The sequence below is a fragment of the Euprymna scolopes genome, chromosome 23 (genome assembly GCF_053919585.1).
Source record: "Euprymna scolopes isolate OS-2025 chromosome 23, ASM5391958v1, whole genome shotgun sequence".
Classification (NCBI taxonomy): domain Eukaryota; kingdom Metazoa; phylum Mollusca; class Cephalopoda; order Sepiida; family Sepiolidae; genus Euprymna; species Euprymna scolopes.
The window spans coordinates 67,782,082-67,802,147 of record NC_136504.1 but is presented as its reverse complement, the minus strand read 5'-3'; the positions used below and the strand labels follow the sequence as shown (position 1 = coordinate 67,802,147).

Sequence of the window (20,066 nt, the reverse complement as noted above, 5' to 3'; positions counted from 1 at the left end):
CACATCAAAGGCCGTAAATGACAAAGTTCTCTCTGATTCTCTCTCCACTGATCTTGAGCGTGTGATACAATGTGGGAAGAGGTGGCTTTAATGCATCTAAAACCAAGCTCCTATCTTTACATCATCAATGCTCTGATCCCCATCTGGCATCAATTGAAATGGATGGCCCTCGTCTTGGGAAGGCTTTATGTTTTGACAAGCTTCTTAGATTGGCTTTTACTCCTGATCTGAAATGGAACACGTACATCAAATCTGTTGCCAAGGTCGCTGGAAAAATGGTGGGATCCTTCTATGGCTACAGTAGATATCTCACTGCTGGTGCAATTCTCTATCTATATAAAAGCCAAGTACGTCCAAGAATGGAGTACTGCTACCATATCTGGGCAGGAGCTGCTAAAAACAGCCTATCCTGACTTGACAGAGTACAAAATAGACTTCGTAGTCTAGTGGGGGATGCCCTTTTCTCTTCCCTGCAACCTCTGTCCCACAGATGAGATGTTGTGAGGTTGTCTTTGTTTTATCGTTATTTCTATGAGAAGTGCTCGTCTGAATTCCAATCTCTGGTTCCCCCCTCGCCAATCTTTCACGAAAAACACCCATCTACCGTCTAGCTGAAGCCACTGTCAGTAATTTTCCCCACTCTTTATCTGTGCCTAAAACAAAACATAGATTCCATGAACAAAGTTTTTTTCTTAGAAGTGCACGCCTGTGGAACTCTGTTCCATTTGCCTGTTTCCCACCTCACTACAACTTGGATGTCATGTCCAACATAAACAAATTCCTGATGAACCGCCCCCTTAAGACACTTTATAAGGTCTCCATTACTAACGATTACTATCATATTGTCCCATTGATTACTGTACATGCAATAACCCTTATCCCCGAGTGGCCCCCCGGGCCTTGATAAGTGGTGACTTCCATGTAAAAAAAAAAAAAAAAAAAAAAAAAAAAAAAAAAAATCATCATCTCTTGGCAAAAAACTATTGATAACCTCAGCAGCAGCAGTAGTCGGCAAATTGAAACTGAAAAGTAATTTGTTGACATTGTCCGAATTACAGTAAGATGTTATTATTATCCTAATTAGAAATGACTTTTTGAAACGTTTGAATATTGAATAGAAAGATGAAGGTTTTATTTACATTCTGTTTTAATCAATGATTATCCGGACTACTTGGTTTCTGTCCATAGCATTTGGAAGCTATTACTAATCTTATAATTAGATAAAATGAAAATAACCTATGAGATACAGCAAAGAAAACATTTGTAATCACATTGTCTTTAATCTCCATGAAATGAAGTCATTGCAGCTGGAACTTGTAGGCTTACCAGTTGGCCTATGCTGAGCCTTGGCCGACTATTTTTGGACACAAAGTTTGTATCTTGTATTTCATATATTCAATAAGTTATTTGAAATATAGGGAGTTGCTCCATCTAATATATAAAAGGCAAAATGTGTGTGTGTGTGTGTGTGTGTGTCTTGCAAGAATTTCCGACAGATGCGTCAGAACGTGACAAAATTGGTATTGTTTCAAAAATCGGCGTTTCGAACGACAAGTATTGAAAAATTGGCCAAAATGATTAATTCTTTCACCATCAACTGGGCCATTTTTTACAAGCAGGGGTCACTTTTTTCAACATTTTTGCAAGTCATTCAAACCTCACGTGAACGTCATCACATAAAACAGGTTATTTCAAATGCTTGTGATGTCACAATCGTGGTGGGTGTATTGATAAGACGTTTGCTTTTTTTCACCTGCTTTTCCTCTTGTGTGTTATGCGTTTGAGCTTGCCTACTACTAATTTTTTTTTAACGTTCACACAGGTACTCGCTGCTATTTTGAGTTGTTTTAATTCATTTATTTTTGCTCAACCAACCCCTTACACACACCTCAACACACCCGGGCAATGCCGGACACCCAGGCTAGTTCTATAGAAAGCACTGTTTATCCTTCACGACACCTTCATCTGCCCAAGTTTGTACTAAACTTATAATCAACCACTAGGTGGGGCTCTATATTGGGCAACATAGAAGTTTGGAACATGTCATTAAACATTGATAAACCAAAGACTGTTGGACATTCATGAGTGAAACTTGGTGGACAAGGCCAACTATTTGTCGACACAAAATGTGTATCTCACGTTTAGTGCTGCCTTTCAATGTTAGACTAACATTTAGGTCTAGAAAAGTCCCATGTGAGTAATTTAAAAATATAATCTTTTGGAAACATAAGAAATTATTAAAAAATATCTGTAACAAATTAATTATACGAAGTTGCTGTTTAGTTGCATGACAAGAATGACTAGTGAGTTGGGATAAACACAAAGTGAAAATAAAGGAATAGGATGAAAAAACTTATTAGAGACTTCATCTAGAATTGAACTCAAAAGTTAGCAGATTGCTGTAAAAAACAAAAACAATTTTTATCAAGATTGATTTATACTTTTTCGTTGTTCTTAGCTATGAAAATGTTTCCAATAATGAAAGTGTGTGACCTCAAGTAATTGGATAGCTTGTTAGGCGATGTTGTCAAGTTTTGATGATTTAAAAGAAAAATTAACACATTGATCTGTTTACAAAGTATGATCTAGTGATCCCGTCCATATCATAGATTGAAGGGAGGGGCATACTGTGTTTTTAATTCACGCCCCCCCCCATTTTCAAATGTCTATTAAAAAGTAAATAATTAATTTACTCACCAAAGTTTTATATATCACAAATTGAAGAAAAAAGATCAATAAATAATATATTCAAATTTAAAACAAAAAGAAAAGTAGTGTTTTTTTTAGAAATTTACCCGTAAAGTCCGAAGTTTAAAACCTTTTTTTTTTTTTGTTTTTTTGTTTTTTTTAATGAAAACCTTGGTCCTTCAATTGAAAAAAAAAATTAGTGTTTGAATTACATTTTTCGAGTAGTTATAAGCTTGGAAACACGGGGGTCGAATTATTCAATATTTTTCACAAAGTTTCTGACACTCCTATGAGGGCACTGTAAATCTTTTTTCTCTAAAGGTTAAGTGTTCATCAATGTGGTCTTGGTAATCTTCTTCCAGAGATATCTGAACACCAGTTTATTCCTGATGAACAGTTTGTGCTGCACATGGTATGATTAACATTATTCTCAACACATAATAGTCCATTGAGTTGTAATTAAGTGGGCAACATTGGCACTGATGTGTGGCATGAATTGAGTTCTGCTGCCACATGTCTGGACATTTTGCAGCCATTATCTCCAACAAGCATTTGACAACAGTGGACAGCAACTCTATATAGCCATCTGAATTGAATCTGAGCCCTTTTTAAAGATGTGGGCACATCATAACATGTCCTTTGCTGGAAATACACTCAAAGACCATAAAAGTTTGAGAAAATTTGTGTTTTTATGACATGTGAGATTTCGTATGGATTGTAGGTGACCTTTTGTATTGTATGTTGTACAACTGGCCTTTAGAAGAACCGGGCTACATGCCCAGCTCGATTGGATGTTTTACCTTGGTGAAGTATTTCTTGATTTTTGTAAGATGGTTCTCTTGAGTCTTGGTGAAGAGTAATTGTCCCTTGCACCCCTTGTATGAGGAGTAATGAAGGTCCTCATTTAGCACTTTGTAATCATCATTTTATTGTCTATCCCTCTTGCCAAGGGATGCATTGCTTTACTTGAATCTTGTTACACCTTTATTTTATTTTTTTTCTTCTAGCATTTTAATGAATTTTGTTGTATGAATACAGTCGAAACACCTGCTATGATCATTTCTGTTAGACACTTTTTCCATATCTCCTTCACATTTCTCTAGCTCGCATCTTGCAGCTTTCAATGTATTCAAGAAGTAATGAACTTTTTGGAAATGGCATGAATCGACATAATGCAAATAATTCTTTTTCAATCGTGACAATGTGTTCCAATTGAGAATTCCTAATTGGAAGTTATTTCCAAGTAAGTATCATGTTATAAGAAAAATGTGATATGCTGGTCGTTTAATATTATGACTCCAAATAGCAAGTTAACTCAACATTCTTTGATCAGTACCATCATGAAATAACCCAGAGCACAATTCAAAAAAACAAGAAGAAATGATTGGACATATAACAAGAAAATATGTGTATCTACGTATATATATTAACTATTTTATTATGCAATATAATTTAATAATGACACCACAAAACATAGAATGCAATGCCCCAATGTCAAGAAAGAAATCAGCAGATGAAATTGTTAATGTCCCATCCTAGTTACCCTGCCCAAGGACAGACTGATGATCTCCCCTTATATTGGAGGAGGGCCGCTAGGGGTCGGAAGGAAAACAGACAGTTCTTTACTTCTCTTCGAGACATGTCGCACGCGTCGGTACTCTGAATAAACATCTTTTCCATTCACCACATCATCGTCTGGATATTATTTATTTCACTTTAACATCTGGTAGCAGAGCAAAGCGAAATGAGTTCCAGAATATTTGAACCACCAAAATTAAACCCGGAATTTTACGATTCATGGAAAAGAGAAATCCAACTATGGCAGTTAGCTACAAATATTCCGCCTTCTCGTCAGGCGGCAGCCGTATTTTTGTCCCTCATGGGACAAGCTCGAGCAGCTGTATTAGAAATGGACATCTCATTACTAAATGCTGAGGATAGAATGGACAATCTCGTTGAAAAACTGGATACACTTTTTATAGAAGACAAAAACTAATGTGCATTTATTTGTTACGAGAATTTCGAAAATTACCATCGTGAACCCGACACTTCCATAAATGACTATTTGATTAAATTCAACTGACACGTGGCGAAACTCGGAGAATTTCAAATAATTTTACCTGAACCAGTCCTGGCTTATCGCGCCCTTAAATCTGCCAATCTCAGCCCTGAAAATGAGAGATTAATTAGAGCAACAGTAAATAACCTCACCCTAAACGATATGTCGACACAAGTAAAAAAAATCACTCGTGAAAATGTAACCCCTACCAAACCCTCTTATCAGCGATCCATGTGTGCCAAAAAAGAAATAGACAATGTTGCTTGCAGCGTGTCTGCCGATGGCAGCGGTGGCTCCACTTACAGTCAGGTAGACACACATACACAGAACGACGAAATCCTATACGCACGACGTTATCACAAGCCTTCCTCCTTACCCGGTGATTTCGCCAGCGATAGCAGTAGTAATAAGAAAAAGTGGTTCCACGGTAATTTTAACCGATGTTCAAATCGAAAAATCTCGAATAATTGTTACATTTGTGATTGCAAATTTCATTTTGCCAACAAGTGTCCTTATTCCAAAAATATTTACCACACACAAGAAAGCATGGTATTTTTAAATGAGTGTAAAAACGATCGCCATGATGTAAACGAGAACTGTGAAGAAATCGTTAATATAGTGTTGCTTAACCAAGAGAAAATTGACAATATGCTTCTTGGTCAGACAATAAACTCTGCCATCTTGGATTCAGGAGCGAGTGCCACCGTATGCAGAAAGAAATGGCTAGTGTTTTCTTGAAACTTTGCCTGAAGACACAAAAAATGAAATTCCCTATGAAGAAGGCACAAAGTCCTTCAAATTCGGCGATGGCATTAAAATAAAATCACTCAAAAGGGTAACTCTACCATGTGTTATTGCTAACATGAACATTAAAATAACAAGTGATGTTGTTGATGCTGATATTCCTCTGTTATTAAGCAAAACAGCAATGAAAAGGGTGCAGACGACCCTCAACTTCAATGATGACAAAGCAGAAATGTTTGGCAAAAGAATAAAATTAATGTGCACCGCTTCTGGCCACTACCATATCCCTATATCCAGACCTCTACCAGACCGGGGTAAGTTACGATATATTTTATTTCTAAACAATATAAATAAAAAAGGCAAAGAAGAAAAATTAAAGATTGCCACCAAATTACATCGACAATTCAGCCACCCCAGTGCACAAAAACTATGTGGTCTTGTCAGAAGTGCTGGTTTAAAAGATGCTGAATTTATGGGCATCTTAAGGAAACTCCCTCTTACCTGTCAGACCTGCATCAGGGATAAAAAGCCTGCACCCCAACCTGTTGTAGGATTTCCCTTGGAAGCTTATTTCAACCAGACTGTAGCCATGGACATAAAGGAAATTAATGGACATAAAGTACTACACCTGGTTGATCATGCAACAAGATATAGTGTTGCTATCCGGCTTACAGGTAAGGAAAGTTCTGATGTCCTTAATGCCATCTTCAAACACTGGATTGCATATTTTGGTGCCCCAGGAGCCTTCCTTACTGATAATGGCAAAGAATTTGACAATCAATTCTTCCGAGACATGGCTCAAAACCTGAATATTGTAGTCCGTACCACTGACGCACAATCTCCTTGGAGTAATAGATTAAATGAAAGGCACAATGGTGTTCTGGGAGAAATGGTCAAGAAGACATTAGAAGACGTTCAGTGTAATTTTGAAGTTGCACTATCATGGGCTGTCAATGCCAAGAATGCACTTCACAATTCATATGGTTATAGTCCTAATCAGCTGGTTTTTGGTAAAAATCCTAACCTGCCTTCCCTTTTGAATGATCAACTTCCTGCACTAGAAGGTGTAAGTACTAGCCAAATTGTTGCTGACAACCTTAATGCAATGCATGCTACAAGGAAAGGTTTCATAGAGTGTGAAGCCTCTGAGAAATTGAGACGAGCTCTTCGTCATCAGGTGAGGACCACCATAACTGATCAATACAAAAATGGTGACCTTGTCCTTTTTAAAAGAAATGAATCTGATAGATGGCTTGGTCCTGGTGCTGTCATAGGCTGTGAACATAAACAAGTACTGGTAAAACATGGAGCCACATATGTTAGAGTGCATCCCTCTCGCTTAATTTTATATCCTGACACGCATCATAACACCTCTGAGCATCATGACACCAGTGGACAAATAAAACCTCAGAACCAAAATAATGACACAACAAGTGGATATATGCCAGTAGATGACGGGAGTGAAACTGCTGATAATCCTGAACAGAATGGAGCCAATGTATGTGACACACTATCCAAAATGATCACCAAACCTGTGCAACTGCCTAAACCAGGCCAAACTATAATATGCAAATTCACCAATGATGAAGACCAAGAATGGAGGAAACTGAATGTGATCAGTAGAGCTGGTAAAGCCATTGGCAAAAAATAAATATTTAATGAACGTTGTTATGGAGGAAGGTGATCCATTCTGGCTGGATTTTGAGAATGGAGTCTTAGAATGGGAAACCAATAATGATGATCAAACCCTCACTGAACAAACTCTGGAAGTAAATATAATTACCGATTCCTCTAATGACGAATATGACAAAGCCAGGAAGAGAGAACTCCAAAGTTGGGCTGATTATAAAGTCTACACACAAGTGCTATATCAGGGCCAACCAAAGATAAGCACAAGATGGGTCTACACTAACAAAGAATCCAATGGCAAACAAACCTTTAAGGCCAGACTTGTTGCCAAAGGTTTTCAAGATAAAGATGCCTGCAATGTTAGAAATGATTTCCCAACATGTTCCAGAGAAAGTTTAAGAACAATCTTAGGAGTTATGTCAGCAAGTGGTTGGATATGCAAATCCATGGACATTAAAACTGCCTTTCTACAGAGCAAATAGTTAGATCGACCCGTTTACTTTCTTCCACCAAAAGAAGAAGCCAATGTACCTCCTAGTTGCATTTGGAAATTATCCAAATGTGTATATGGTCTAACTGATGCATCTCGATCCTGGTACCTAACACTTAGAGAAGAACTGGTAAAGCTAGGGGCCACACCATCGAAATATGACCAGGCTATTTTCACTTGGCATTTTAAAAATAAGCTACAAGGCATAATTGCCACTCATGTTGATGATTTCTGCTTTGCTGGGTCAGACACTTTTGAGAACAAAGTCATTAATGAGCTTTGTAAACTTTTCAAAGTAAAATCTGAAGAAGTTGCTAAGTTTCAATATATTGGATTAGAAATGAAAAAATCCAATAATAACATCAATATTGGACAAGATGAATATACAAAGAAACCCAGACACATTCCACTGCAGAATGGAAGAAGGTTGGAAGATAAGCTAACATCAACTGAGATCACCGAGGCCAGGCAGCTAATAGGCCAGCTCAACTGGCTAGCCACCCAAACGAGACCGGACCTCAGTTTTGATGTTAGTACCTTAAGTTCCATATTAAAACAAGAAAATGTGGAATGCATTAAACAAATTAATCGAACCATAAAAAAAGCCAAAAAGGAGAAATCTCAAATTCATGTTCCAAATCTGGGAAACTCTAAATTGCTGCAAATCATAGCATAGAGCGATACATCCTTTGCTAACCTAACTGATGGTGGATTACAAGGTGGCTACATAATTTTTTTGGTAGATCATAATAACCAATATATGCCAATAGCCTGGCAATCTAAACGCATCAAAAGAATAGTCAAGAGCACTCTTGATGTAGAGACTTTGGCCATGGTTGATCTCACTGAAGCCTGCCTTTATTACAAAAAATTGATATTAGATCTGTTACAACTGGAAGATAACCCTACTAACATCAAGATAAAATGCAAAACAGACAATTCCTGTTTGTATGATGCGGTGCATTCTACTACACAAATACTTGACAAAAGACTGCGAATTAAAATGGCAATTCTTAGAGAAATGGTTGACAGAGGAAAAATTACAGAGATATCTTGGATACCCACTGATAAACAGATTGCTGATGGTTTAACCAAAAAGAGAGTCCCCTCCTTTTAAAATTCTTGGATTCACATCTGAACCAAAGGAATCATCAGTTTAATTTTAAAATGTGGAATCATTCAATTTTGTTCAGCCATTTTCCTTTTTTTTTTCTTTTCTCTGCAGGTAACTTTTTGATGTTGTCTCCTGAAAAGTCCATCCTTAGTAGCAGCAAGGAAAGTGGGGAAGTGTTAATGTCCCATCCTAGTTACCTACCCAAGGACAGACTGATGATCTCCCCTTGTATCAGAGGAGGGCCGCTAGGGGTCGGAAGGAAAACCAACAGTTCTTTACTTCTCTTCGAGACAAGTCGCACGTGTCGGTACTCTGAATAAACATCTTTTCCATTCACCACATCATCGTCTGGATATTATTTATTTCACTTTAACAGAAATAATGTCTTTTTCTTTTTCTTTTCTTGATATCATATGGAATCATATTTAGTTGTCTGAAAACAAATGTCTGAGGAATTTAGTTCAGCAGTCCATTAGGAGTGGGCAAGGGGTGGGATGAAAGGGGGTGGGTTAATAATCACAGAATGCTTAGCTGTTGGAAAAGGTATAATCTGAACAAAATGAAAGGTCCAACAGATATAAAATATTCAAAAGAAATAATCATCCAATTCCAAATTGCCTAGAATTTTAATAGTCCTTTGAGACTCACAGTAATATGGCCATTCTTTGGTTTGCGATAAAGTATGGTTTTTGGGATGTCTGCCCTAAACATATAGGCGTGTTTATCCTTTCTCCAGCGCAGTTATATTTATTGAGTTGATTTGGACGTGTGGCAAATTTAACAATTTCTCCAGCATTTGGACTCTGATTACTCTTTTTAAATATTTTCTGCACCATGTGGTCTGATTTTTGTGCCAATCCTATTTCAAATTACTTGCTTTCTCTTTGTCTCTTTATCTTTAGGAAGAAGAACGGATGGTAGGGAGTATGAGGATAAAGATATGTGACGTGACAAGGGTGTTGGATGGAGATTATTTGTCTGCCTTGCATCCACTTGTAACTTTAAAAGCGTAGGCATTTATGAATATTCGGCATTTTTTACCAATCAAATTAAAATCTAATCAAGGAGGGGGAGATCCTTGTTATCACGCATTTTAGCTAACTCTCATACCGGTATCAACACTTAATCGCGCTCACCACGCATAACACAATATTCCATTGCTTTTCAGTTGTCTGTGGCCTTCAACCCCTAAACCAACCAATAATACACAGAAACAGCTATCTGTTGCACTTTAACACTATTAATTATAGTAGAACCCCAAAATATGGCATTAAAAATTAGTAACAAAATACAGTACAGTATATTATACACATGTATATAATCAAATAACATTATAAATAACACTGTAAGGCGGAGTAAATATTGTAACCAGGAGCTGGAAAAAGATATTCTTCATTGTAACCTGAAAAAAAACATATCCTAGGGCCACCGTATCCCAGGATTCCACTGTACTTCAAATGGTTCTGTAATAAAAGAATATCAAATTTATTCTGAACACCCTTTACATTAATTATTGGCCGTTTTTTTTCTAAAATGTTAAATTTATCCCAAACACGTTGTATATATGCATGCAATTATGATATTCATCTTTTCCCTCTAAACTTGATCTCTGATTTGATTTCTTTGCTATCAATTAACCTTGTACCTTTTTTCTTTACAGATTTCAACCAATGATGGATCAGTCAGTGTGTTTGGATGACGATGATGACCTGATTTCTGACATTGTCAATACTGCCCACCTGAATATCGATCAGGATTCCGTCAGTGCGGCCATGATCCATTCTCCAACGACAGACACTCTGGATTCTGTGATGCTGGAGCCCTCAGATGGCAGTGATACCCAGGATGGAGATCTCGAAAAGAGTGATTCATCTAGCCCAATTCCAGATGAGATCATGTCCAGGAACCCAGAAGAAAATGAAGATGTAGGAATTGAGGTGGAGTGTAAGGGTACAGACGCCACGACAACAGAAATAGATCCAGAATTTACAACGAAAGAGGAAATAATGATGGCAACTATGACAGAAAATACTGAGACAGAGCTGCCACCTGTACACACAGAAGTTGAGTCAAAAATGACATTGATAAAAGCCACATCTGTTTCAGCATCACCATTACCATCACCACCGACAACTGTGAATGAAGGAATGCCGGAAGAAGGACCTGATGAACTGGCATCAGAAATTGAAGCACTACTGTTAGAATCATCAAAAGAAAATCTTACAGAAGATAATCTGGCGACTGACAAGACGACTATTACGGTTACAACTCCTACATCTGCTGAATCATCATCTCTTGTTAACTCGGACAACATTGAAGAGAGATTGTCTGAAGCTGTGGTAATATTTTTTTATTTTTAATTTTGTTTTACCTCAAGGTAATACCCATAACAGGCCTGGCAGTCATGTAGCTAGGATTAATATCTTTGGATGAGTAGTTAGGAAGCAAAATTATTATTACCAAATAATAACTGACAACATTTCTGATTATAAACCTGTTAGTAACACTCAGTAATGAAACGAAATAGCAAGTATACATATTATATGGAAGTACCTTACAACTGAAACAGTAATTAACTTACCTGCATAAATGCAAATTTGCAGAGAATCAACAAACAACTTTGTCTACTTTTTAAAATGTTATTTTTTTCAAGTCGATGTCAGGCATTCATCCGCTATTTCATATATTCCAACTAAGATCTTTTTAAGATTCTAACCTTCCCTTTAAGTGCAATTGTTTAAATCTCTCTTGCACTTGGTTCACTGGGTATATTTGCCAGGTAGTTTGGAAATTCTTTTTCATCTTTTTCATAAATTCAATTATTCTTATAATTACTGGAATGATGGAGATCTTAAAAATGCACAAAGAAATCTACCAATCTATATATCTATAAAAGTGAAATTGTCTGTGTGTGCATTTCCCTACCAAATTACTTTGTCAATTTTCAGTCTACAGACTCGAGGTTTGACATAAAGAGTATTGAGATTTGGGGAAATCTTTTTAATCGGTTTTAATTTGGCTGTCAAGAGGTCAAAGTTCAATGATTTGATCTTTGAAAACTCTACCAAACTCCTCTGCCAATTGTGGGTCTAAACACTTGAAATTTTAGATATAAGTTACCTGGACATGAGTCAAACATTTTAATATGCATACACATAAAGTTATGAACAGTACACAGGGCCTGAACAAAGCTGGACTGAACTGCTAGTTCATGAACAAAATAGATTTTAGATGTTGCAGATTGAATTTTTTATACAAATTGATTAAATCATGAAGAATATAATTGTATAATACAGTCACAAATCTCATTAAATTAAAATATTTGGTTTACATGCTGTTATGTGTTGGACAGCTTTTAGAAGTTGATTTTCAATCAACCTATCTCTAGTCAGGTCTTGTTTTAAAATCCTCCCTTATCACTGCCTCCCATATTTTTTTTTTGGCCTGATCTTGCTAGCTCAACTGTTCTACATCTACTAAACCAAGTCATCCATTCTGTTTATATAATCAAACCAATGGAGTCCCCTGTTCTGTATACATCTCCCTATACTATCTAGATTTATATTTTTCAAAATTATGTTTTAGAATTTTTGAGATGAGAATTGATAATTTGGATTATTTGGGCTATTGTTCTCATCTTGGAAGTTAGTCTCACAATATTTTGGCCAATGTAATCTCCAACCTTCTTCAGATGTGTCTTGTTGAACTTGGGAATTTTTAGTTTATGGAGGTATATTCTCCTCATTCAGCTATAACTGGGTAGAAATCTAAAGTAATTCGTAATTGTGTTCTTAGTATGACTCGTTCAACTCCCAGAAAACTGTCACTTAGATTACTTAGTACATTGTCCTTTGTACCACAATTCTTTGTGTTCAGAGTGTTGAACTTTGCACACCGAGGATATATATATACACATATATATCTAATTCCGCTTTTGTAAATAAGCATTGTTGCCTGAAGAGGTCTGTAGTTACTAAACACTAGAAGACCAAAACATACTCATGACTGTGTAGCAACAAATTACTGCTTAGACAAATTGAAAATGTAACTTGCTCTACTTTCGTATTGAGCACTCTGATATTAACCTCGTTATATTTCATTGGTTACCCTACTTTTGAAAAATAGCAACATCAAATTATATATATATATATATATATATATACTAGCAAAAGTACCTGTCGTTGACTGGGTTCAAAAACAGCCTACAGAAAATGGACTCTGATTTATGAAAGTATGATAGGTTATGAAAAAGAAAGGTTGTAAAGAGATAGCTTCGAATTTGAGGGTATCAAAACCAAAGCAAAATATGATGAAAGTAAAAATAAAATAGATAAACCCCATAATTTATTATACCATACCTGTTCACACTGAAACACTTACCACAATATTCTGTGGATCTATATTAAAAAACCTTGTTAAACTTTGTGACATATTTCCATTCTATGGAGGTCAGGCGCGAACGAACACCTCATAATTTTATTATACCATATTTCTTCAAACTGAAACATAATTATTAAAGTATACTTATGCAGATAGATATGAAAAGTCTTTATTAAAGTTTGTGCCTATTTCCATTCTATGGAGGCCAGGCGCGAACGCAGACCCCACAATTATACCATACCTATTTAAGTTAAAACATACTTATCAAAGTATTATTATGTACATCTATATCAAAAACACTTGTAAACGTTTTTTTTTTTTTTAATTTTTAAATTTTTTATTTCCATACTTTGTGGACCAGGCATGTATGCAGACCCCACAATTTTGATGAATCATCATTATGCCAGATCAAACATACCCATTCCTGTGTCTCGATACGTCTTCTATCATATGTGATCAGTTTTCTATAATAGTCAACCATATAGGGGCCTATTAGTGACCAGACACACACACAGACGTTCAGCTTTATATTATAGATATATATTATTATTATTATTTACTATAATAATTACTAAATACTTACAGACGTTAGTGTTTTATCCTTTTGGGAATCATCAGTGTAGGATGTCATGATTAGTGCAAGTTGTGGACAATTTTAGCATACACTTTGATAACTATCAAAGCGTATGCTAGAATTGTCCACAAGTCTGATATGATTAATAATTATATTTTTAGTATTGTCTGTATAGAGGATTGAACCATCAATTTATCTTTCAGTTATCAAAAACTATACCAGAACTGTTCATAAGGACATATAGCACAACATGTTGATTAATTACCAGTTCAAAGAACAGTTTTCTTGAGGTTAAAAGGTTAGTCTTTATTATAAATGATAATACCTAAGAATAAAATTTAAAAAATCACATTTCTACTGAGACATGGTTTGAAATTCTGTATATGTTTCTGAATCTGACATAAAGATTTTCAAGCTTGAAAAGATGCACTTGAAGAAGGTTGGGGATTACATTAACGGAAATGTTGTAAAAATAACAAACAAGATGAAAATAATAGTTTGAATAATAAAAAATTACTTAAAGAAAAATATAATGAATCTGAAAGAAATAATAATTTTGATAATTTTTCCAAATTTTATTCTATGATTTTTGTGTTACATTTTACAAAAGATGGTAATACAATAATTGTACACCTCCATTTGTGTGGACTTACATTGCTGCTAGCTCTGTTTTATGGATCATCTTGTGTATCATCTACAGTCACTTTTCATTTTTTTTATTTGTTTTTTTTCTATTTTCTCATATCCATGTTAGATTTAGGTATAATACCATGTTTGCTTTTCCATCCTCACTTTTGCTTCCTTTCTTCTCCTCACTCTCTCTTCGCTTCTCCTCCTCACTCTCTCTTCGCTTCTCCTCCTCACTCTCTCTTCCTTGATAAATGATGACTGCTGGGTAAAAAAAAAAAGAAAAGTTTTTGGATATAGCTACTAGCATTTACTGGAATTGTTTTGGAATTGTTTCCTTTTTTATTACTACCTATTTGATTTATTTACCACTAGCATTTCAGCCCGGCATTGCCCGAGTGTTTGGAGGTTTATGTTGAGCAAAAAAAAAAAAAAAAATACTGGTAGTAGGAAGGCAAGCTCAAACCCATACCACGAAGGAGGAAAAGAATGAGGAAAAAAACGTGATGTCTTTGCTGTTACGACCACTGCCAAACCGGAAGTGACGTAGGTTTAAATTAAGGCTAGACAATCGAAAAGAGGGGATGACTTTCAACAATATCAACGAAAAAAGCGTCCCCTCCCTATAGAAAAGTACCCAGTTGAGGGTGAAGAAATTAATGTTTTTAGCCAATTTTTCGATATTTGTCATCTGAAAGGTCGAGCTTAAAAACGATACTAATCTTTTGAAAATCCGTCGCCTCTGTCGAAAGTTTTAGGTAGACATGCAAATATACATACATAGATTTATATATTGTAGCTCAAATTTTCGACCTAAATCGATTAAAAAGCTTGCCCTATCTCTGAATACCCTTTATGTAAAATTTCAGATTTTTTAGACCAAAACTTTCTGAGTAATTTAGTAGAGACCGCATCGGTCAAATTTTTTTAACTTTGACCCCTATTATGACCCCCTGAACATTTATTGTTATGGGCTAAAATCAAGTTATTAAATTAGATCCATGTCCAAGAAATCTATATCTAAAATTTCAAGTGTTTATACCCAAAATTGGTGGAGTAGTTTGGTAGAGTTTTCAAAGGTCAAATCGTTGAACTTTGACTCCTTAGCAGCCAAATTTCTGTCCGAAAACCGATTACAAAGATTTTCCCAAATCTCAGTACTCTGTATATCAAATTTCGAGTCTGTAGGTTGAAAATTGACAGATATTGTGTAGTGAAATGTACACACACACACACACACTTTTATAGATCTATAGATTGCTAAAATTTTAAGCACTATTATTTTTCGTTTATAATCATACATGCTATATGTGTTTGCTTTGACTTGTATAGTAGCAATTGAATTCTGTACAATAAGTGCAGGGTAGAATGATAAAATTATTGCCCTAGAAAAGATGATATGATTCCATTTCCGTTTGATGTTGCAGACCATCTACTAGTTGGCCAGTTGTGTACAAATCCCAAGAGCAATAGGAGCCTTCTATCATGTCTGAAAGTGACACAATGTTCAACGAACAAGATCAGAGATGTGCCACTATACAACTGATGCTCTCTACCAATCCAAGTTATGACAACAGGACCATTGCCAGCACTCTCAAAATGCATCGCTAGATTGCCACAAATAACAGACATGCTCAGGGTGATGAAAACAAAGTTTCTGGTCATGGTTATGGTCTTTGGTGTGGTTTCAAGTGAGGGCCATATCATGCCACCTGACATCTTGAAAGTCAACACTAAAATGTACCTGGATGTGTTAAAGAGTATGGTGATCCTCTGGTACAGTCAGGTGGCCTCTGACAAAACCTGCGTGTGGCAGCAGGACTTGGCGCTGGCCCACAAGTCCAAAGAGACCCAGGCTTAGCTTCAGAAGGAGTGCTACGACTTTGTACCCTTCTCTCATTTGCCTCACACTTCCTGCTCCCTGACCTGAACCCTCTAGACTACTTTGTTTGGTCATACACTGAGAACATCACTAACATAACCTCCCACAACACCAAAGCCAGCCTAATCGACACTATCCGCCAAATATTTGTAGAGCTCCTGCTGGCGTTTGTGAAAAAGGCATGCTTCCAGTTCCAGACCCGGATTGAAGTGGTGATTGAGACTGAAGGCAGCTACATTGAATAGATTTCAGCTCTACAACATAATCAAGTTACCTAAATTGATTTTTTCAATAAAAGTTTTAAAATAAAGCTATAGTGTTTTGTTTTTGAAGATGGCTAGATAGTAGGACATCTAAAATATTGTAAATGCTATTAATGAGCCCAAAACCTTTAAATAATCTAACAAGTGTGCTTTATCAGAAATTATTACTGTAATTCTTTAAAAAATGAAAACCATTATTTCAAAAAAGAAGTTATTAATTCTGTTTTAAAGGAAAAATGTATTGATATTTTTGTTGTTATTTTTGTTGCTCATTGAAGACTTCTGCTGACCAATTTCCGGCAGCTTCTTCTTCTCTGGAGGGGATGACAAAAGAGAATGAGCTAAACCAGAACCAACCCACAATCAGCAGTTATTTTGCAGCATCGAACATTGGAGAATACCAAGGGAATGATTTCTTTGATAACCTTGTGGTAGAAATGGAATCGGCTGCCTCAGAACAAAAGATAGAAAATTCCGAAGAAACACTTCAAATACATGGCACGGACATGCCACCCACCTCCCCTAGAAACTTATCACAGGTTGGTAGATGTCGAGATAAAAAATCTTTTTGTTTTGGGTTGAAAATTTTCAATAACTTGACAGGCTTCTTTTGCACCTTTTTATTAACTACATTAACTACATTAATAGATGCACTTAGAATTTTTATGCATTTTGATAATGAATGAGTGATTTTGTGCATTGTCTTTATAGGTGATAGCATTGCATTTTCAGTCAAGTTTAATGCCTCTTTATTGACCACAGCACAAAATAATACCCATTGTTTTTTAAATAGATTGGTTCCGTGAACTTAATTTTCAGTTTCTCTACTTTAGGAAATTATGTAATACTAGTGAAAAAAAAATAGGAATATTTGATATTTTGTCTCTACATGACAATAAGTTTGACTTCTTTCCAAAAAGGTGATTTTCTTTAGCACACACAAGTTGGAATAAAAAAAAAAAAGGACAATGATGAAGAAATAGTTGAATTATATATATATTCAACCATTTCTTCTTTTGTGACTCGTCAGAATAAAAAAAAATATGTATTTCATTCTGACAATTATACATGCTCAGGAGTTAAACATAAACATTTAACTATTAATAATATATATATTAATTTACCAAAGACAAACCTAAAAGGGGCATAATAAAACATGATACAATAAGGAGATAAAAATTACAAATGTAATTAATGAAGGAAAGACTATGCTAATTGTCCTAAGCACAATCGAAATGCATGTATTACCAGGATAAACAGATATATATAACAATACATAGTAATAAATACAACTTGCTCATGGCGTCTTTCTATAGTATTTTTCTATGTTTTTATACTGACTATGTGTTTGGGTTCTTTCTGACATGTGTGTTATTTTTGCCTTATGTACACTCAAGGGTCAGAAATAAAACAAAACAATAGGCAATGGTTAAGAAACATTTGTTTTTGCATGTATGTACATTTATTTCTCATAAGGATAGTTTGTCAAAGAAAAACATAAGAAACATGAGATAAGGAAGATGAAAATTAGATGTAATGACTAATTAAAAACTCCATTAATTGTCCCCCCAAAACTTGAAAATGCTCCTATTGTCAGCATAAACAATTAATGAGATAAACTGAATGATATACAAGTATGAGGGAAGGTTCAAAAGTAAATCCTCCGATTTTATTTTTAAACTCAAAAAGTTTAAAAGTTATGAAGACAGGAGTGCTACTATTAAAATGAGTGACCTTTTGTACTTTAGAATTTATTTTTCGCCATAGTTACCACCATGCTCAATGCACTTTGTTATAAATTCAATGATGCATCTCTACTTCTGATGTACGTTCATGACAAGTGTTGCTTTCTTGGATTCTCACACCGTCAATATCTGCAACAGAGAGATGAAACTTTCCGGTCATGAATGCATTAGTTCAGTCATCATAACAATGAAATTTGCAATATCCTCTGATCCATCCGTGTGGAATAACGAAACAGGAGGCATTACTTTTACCAATGATAGATAAATTATAATAATGGTGTCAATTATCAGTAATTATCAGGGGTATTCTGAGACAAAACTTAACTAAGATCACTCCCAGACTTATACACTAAAGTTTTGTAAATTTTAAAGAAAATTTGTTCAGACATTTCGGTGTTTAAACGGAATGAACTCACACACACAAAAAGTTGCATTTATATAATTGTAGCTGTATATATATATTAGCACACACACATATACACACACACACATACACATATATTAATGATGGGATGATTCCAATATTTTTCTCGATTCTGATACAATTACCGATCTGATTAGCTTTTAATTCTTTAAATATTTAGCTATAGAGTTTTTTTATTTTTATTTTTTTTATTTTTTGGTTAAATTACCATAAATAATGTGCATATATTTTCAGAAACAAAAATACACTTGTGGGTGGGAGATCTATAGATTTTAAATTTAATTATAGTTTAAAATATATAAATATTTATTATTTTATCATTAATACCAGTAATGGAAAGTTGACTTTGAAACAAAGACAAAAATGAAACAAAAGAATCATTTAGGGTATCGGAAAATAGCCACAAATTTTTCTGATTTCAATATTGATTCTGGTACATCAAAAGGTTCCGATTTTTCTCAATTCCAATTAATCGTCTGATCACTAATATATCTATATCTGTTGTTTTGAACAGGTGCATGTTGAACCGGAGAGTGTGACTTTTGAAGGAGCAATACCTTCTGTTGGAGAAGAGAATTTGGTTCAAGAAAAAGAAGACTTTCTGCTAGAGGATGAAGAATTTGAATCATTTACAGCTGAGGAGTGCCAAAGTGGGTTTGAACTTGGACTCACTGGATCGCCCAAACAGGTCTTCAATGAGAGCTACACGCATGCAGCAGCTGACCATCCTACTCATGAACGCGAACGTCATGTGTCCTCTTCCAGCAAAAACTCTCCATCAGTTGTCGTCAACAAGGATAGTGTCTTGACTTTTTTTTCCTCAGATTCTGTGACAGAAGAGGCAAAGAACAACTGGCCAATCAGTGCCATCTCGTCGGTGTCTGAATCTGCGATAAAACCAGTTGCAGATAGTGCACTTGGTACAGCTGTAGCTTCTAGCCACAGCACTCCTGCCCACCAACCATTACATGCAACAACTTCAACAATTTCTTCGCTTTCTCCAACCCCTGGGATAACAACGGTGCCATTTCAACAGTTTAATGAAATACCCAGTACCGAAGATCTTTTTACAATTGGTCTGCATATGAGTGACGAAGATAGGCGTTATGATGCTTGGATTCCTTCGGAGGAGACCAAAAAGGTTTTGTCTGAAGTTTCTACTGGTCAGTCTATCAGCACGGATTATTCTTCAGAAGTTCTTGCCACACCTGGTGTAAATGCTGAAGAACCTGAGGTAAACCGTTCTATTTTTATTATCTCTTTCAGTAAAGTTGGGCAAAAATTTTATATATATATATATATATATATATATATATATATATATATAAAACATAAAAAAATTTTTAATTTAAATTAGATTTTAAATTTAATTTAATTTTAAAATCATCACCATCTGATAAATAAAAAGGGAGGGGAGGTCGCAAAACGAGAGTTAAATGTGAACTTG

The 20,066-nt window shown here is 35.4% G+C and overlaps 1 protein-coding gene across 1 annotated transcript in view; it reads left to right on the top strand.

Annotated features, from left to right (window-relative positions):
* Positions 1-20,066, top strand: part of LOC145245975 (uncharacterized) — a 92,157-nt gene that overhangs the window by 18,536 nt on the left and 53,555 nt on the right. The window contains exons 2-4 of the mRNA XM_080107764.1: positions 10,385-11,063; positions 16,729-16,989; positions 19,134-19,853. Of these exons, the coding sequence (XP_079963890.1) occupies positions 10,395-11,063; positions 16,729-16,989; positions 19,134-19,853 (1,650 nt within the window). The 5' untranslated portion in view covers positions 10,385-10,394. The remainder of the gene's footprint in view (positions 1-10,384; positions 11,064-16,728; positions 16,990-19,133; positions 19,854-20,066) is intronic.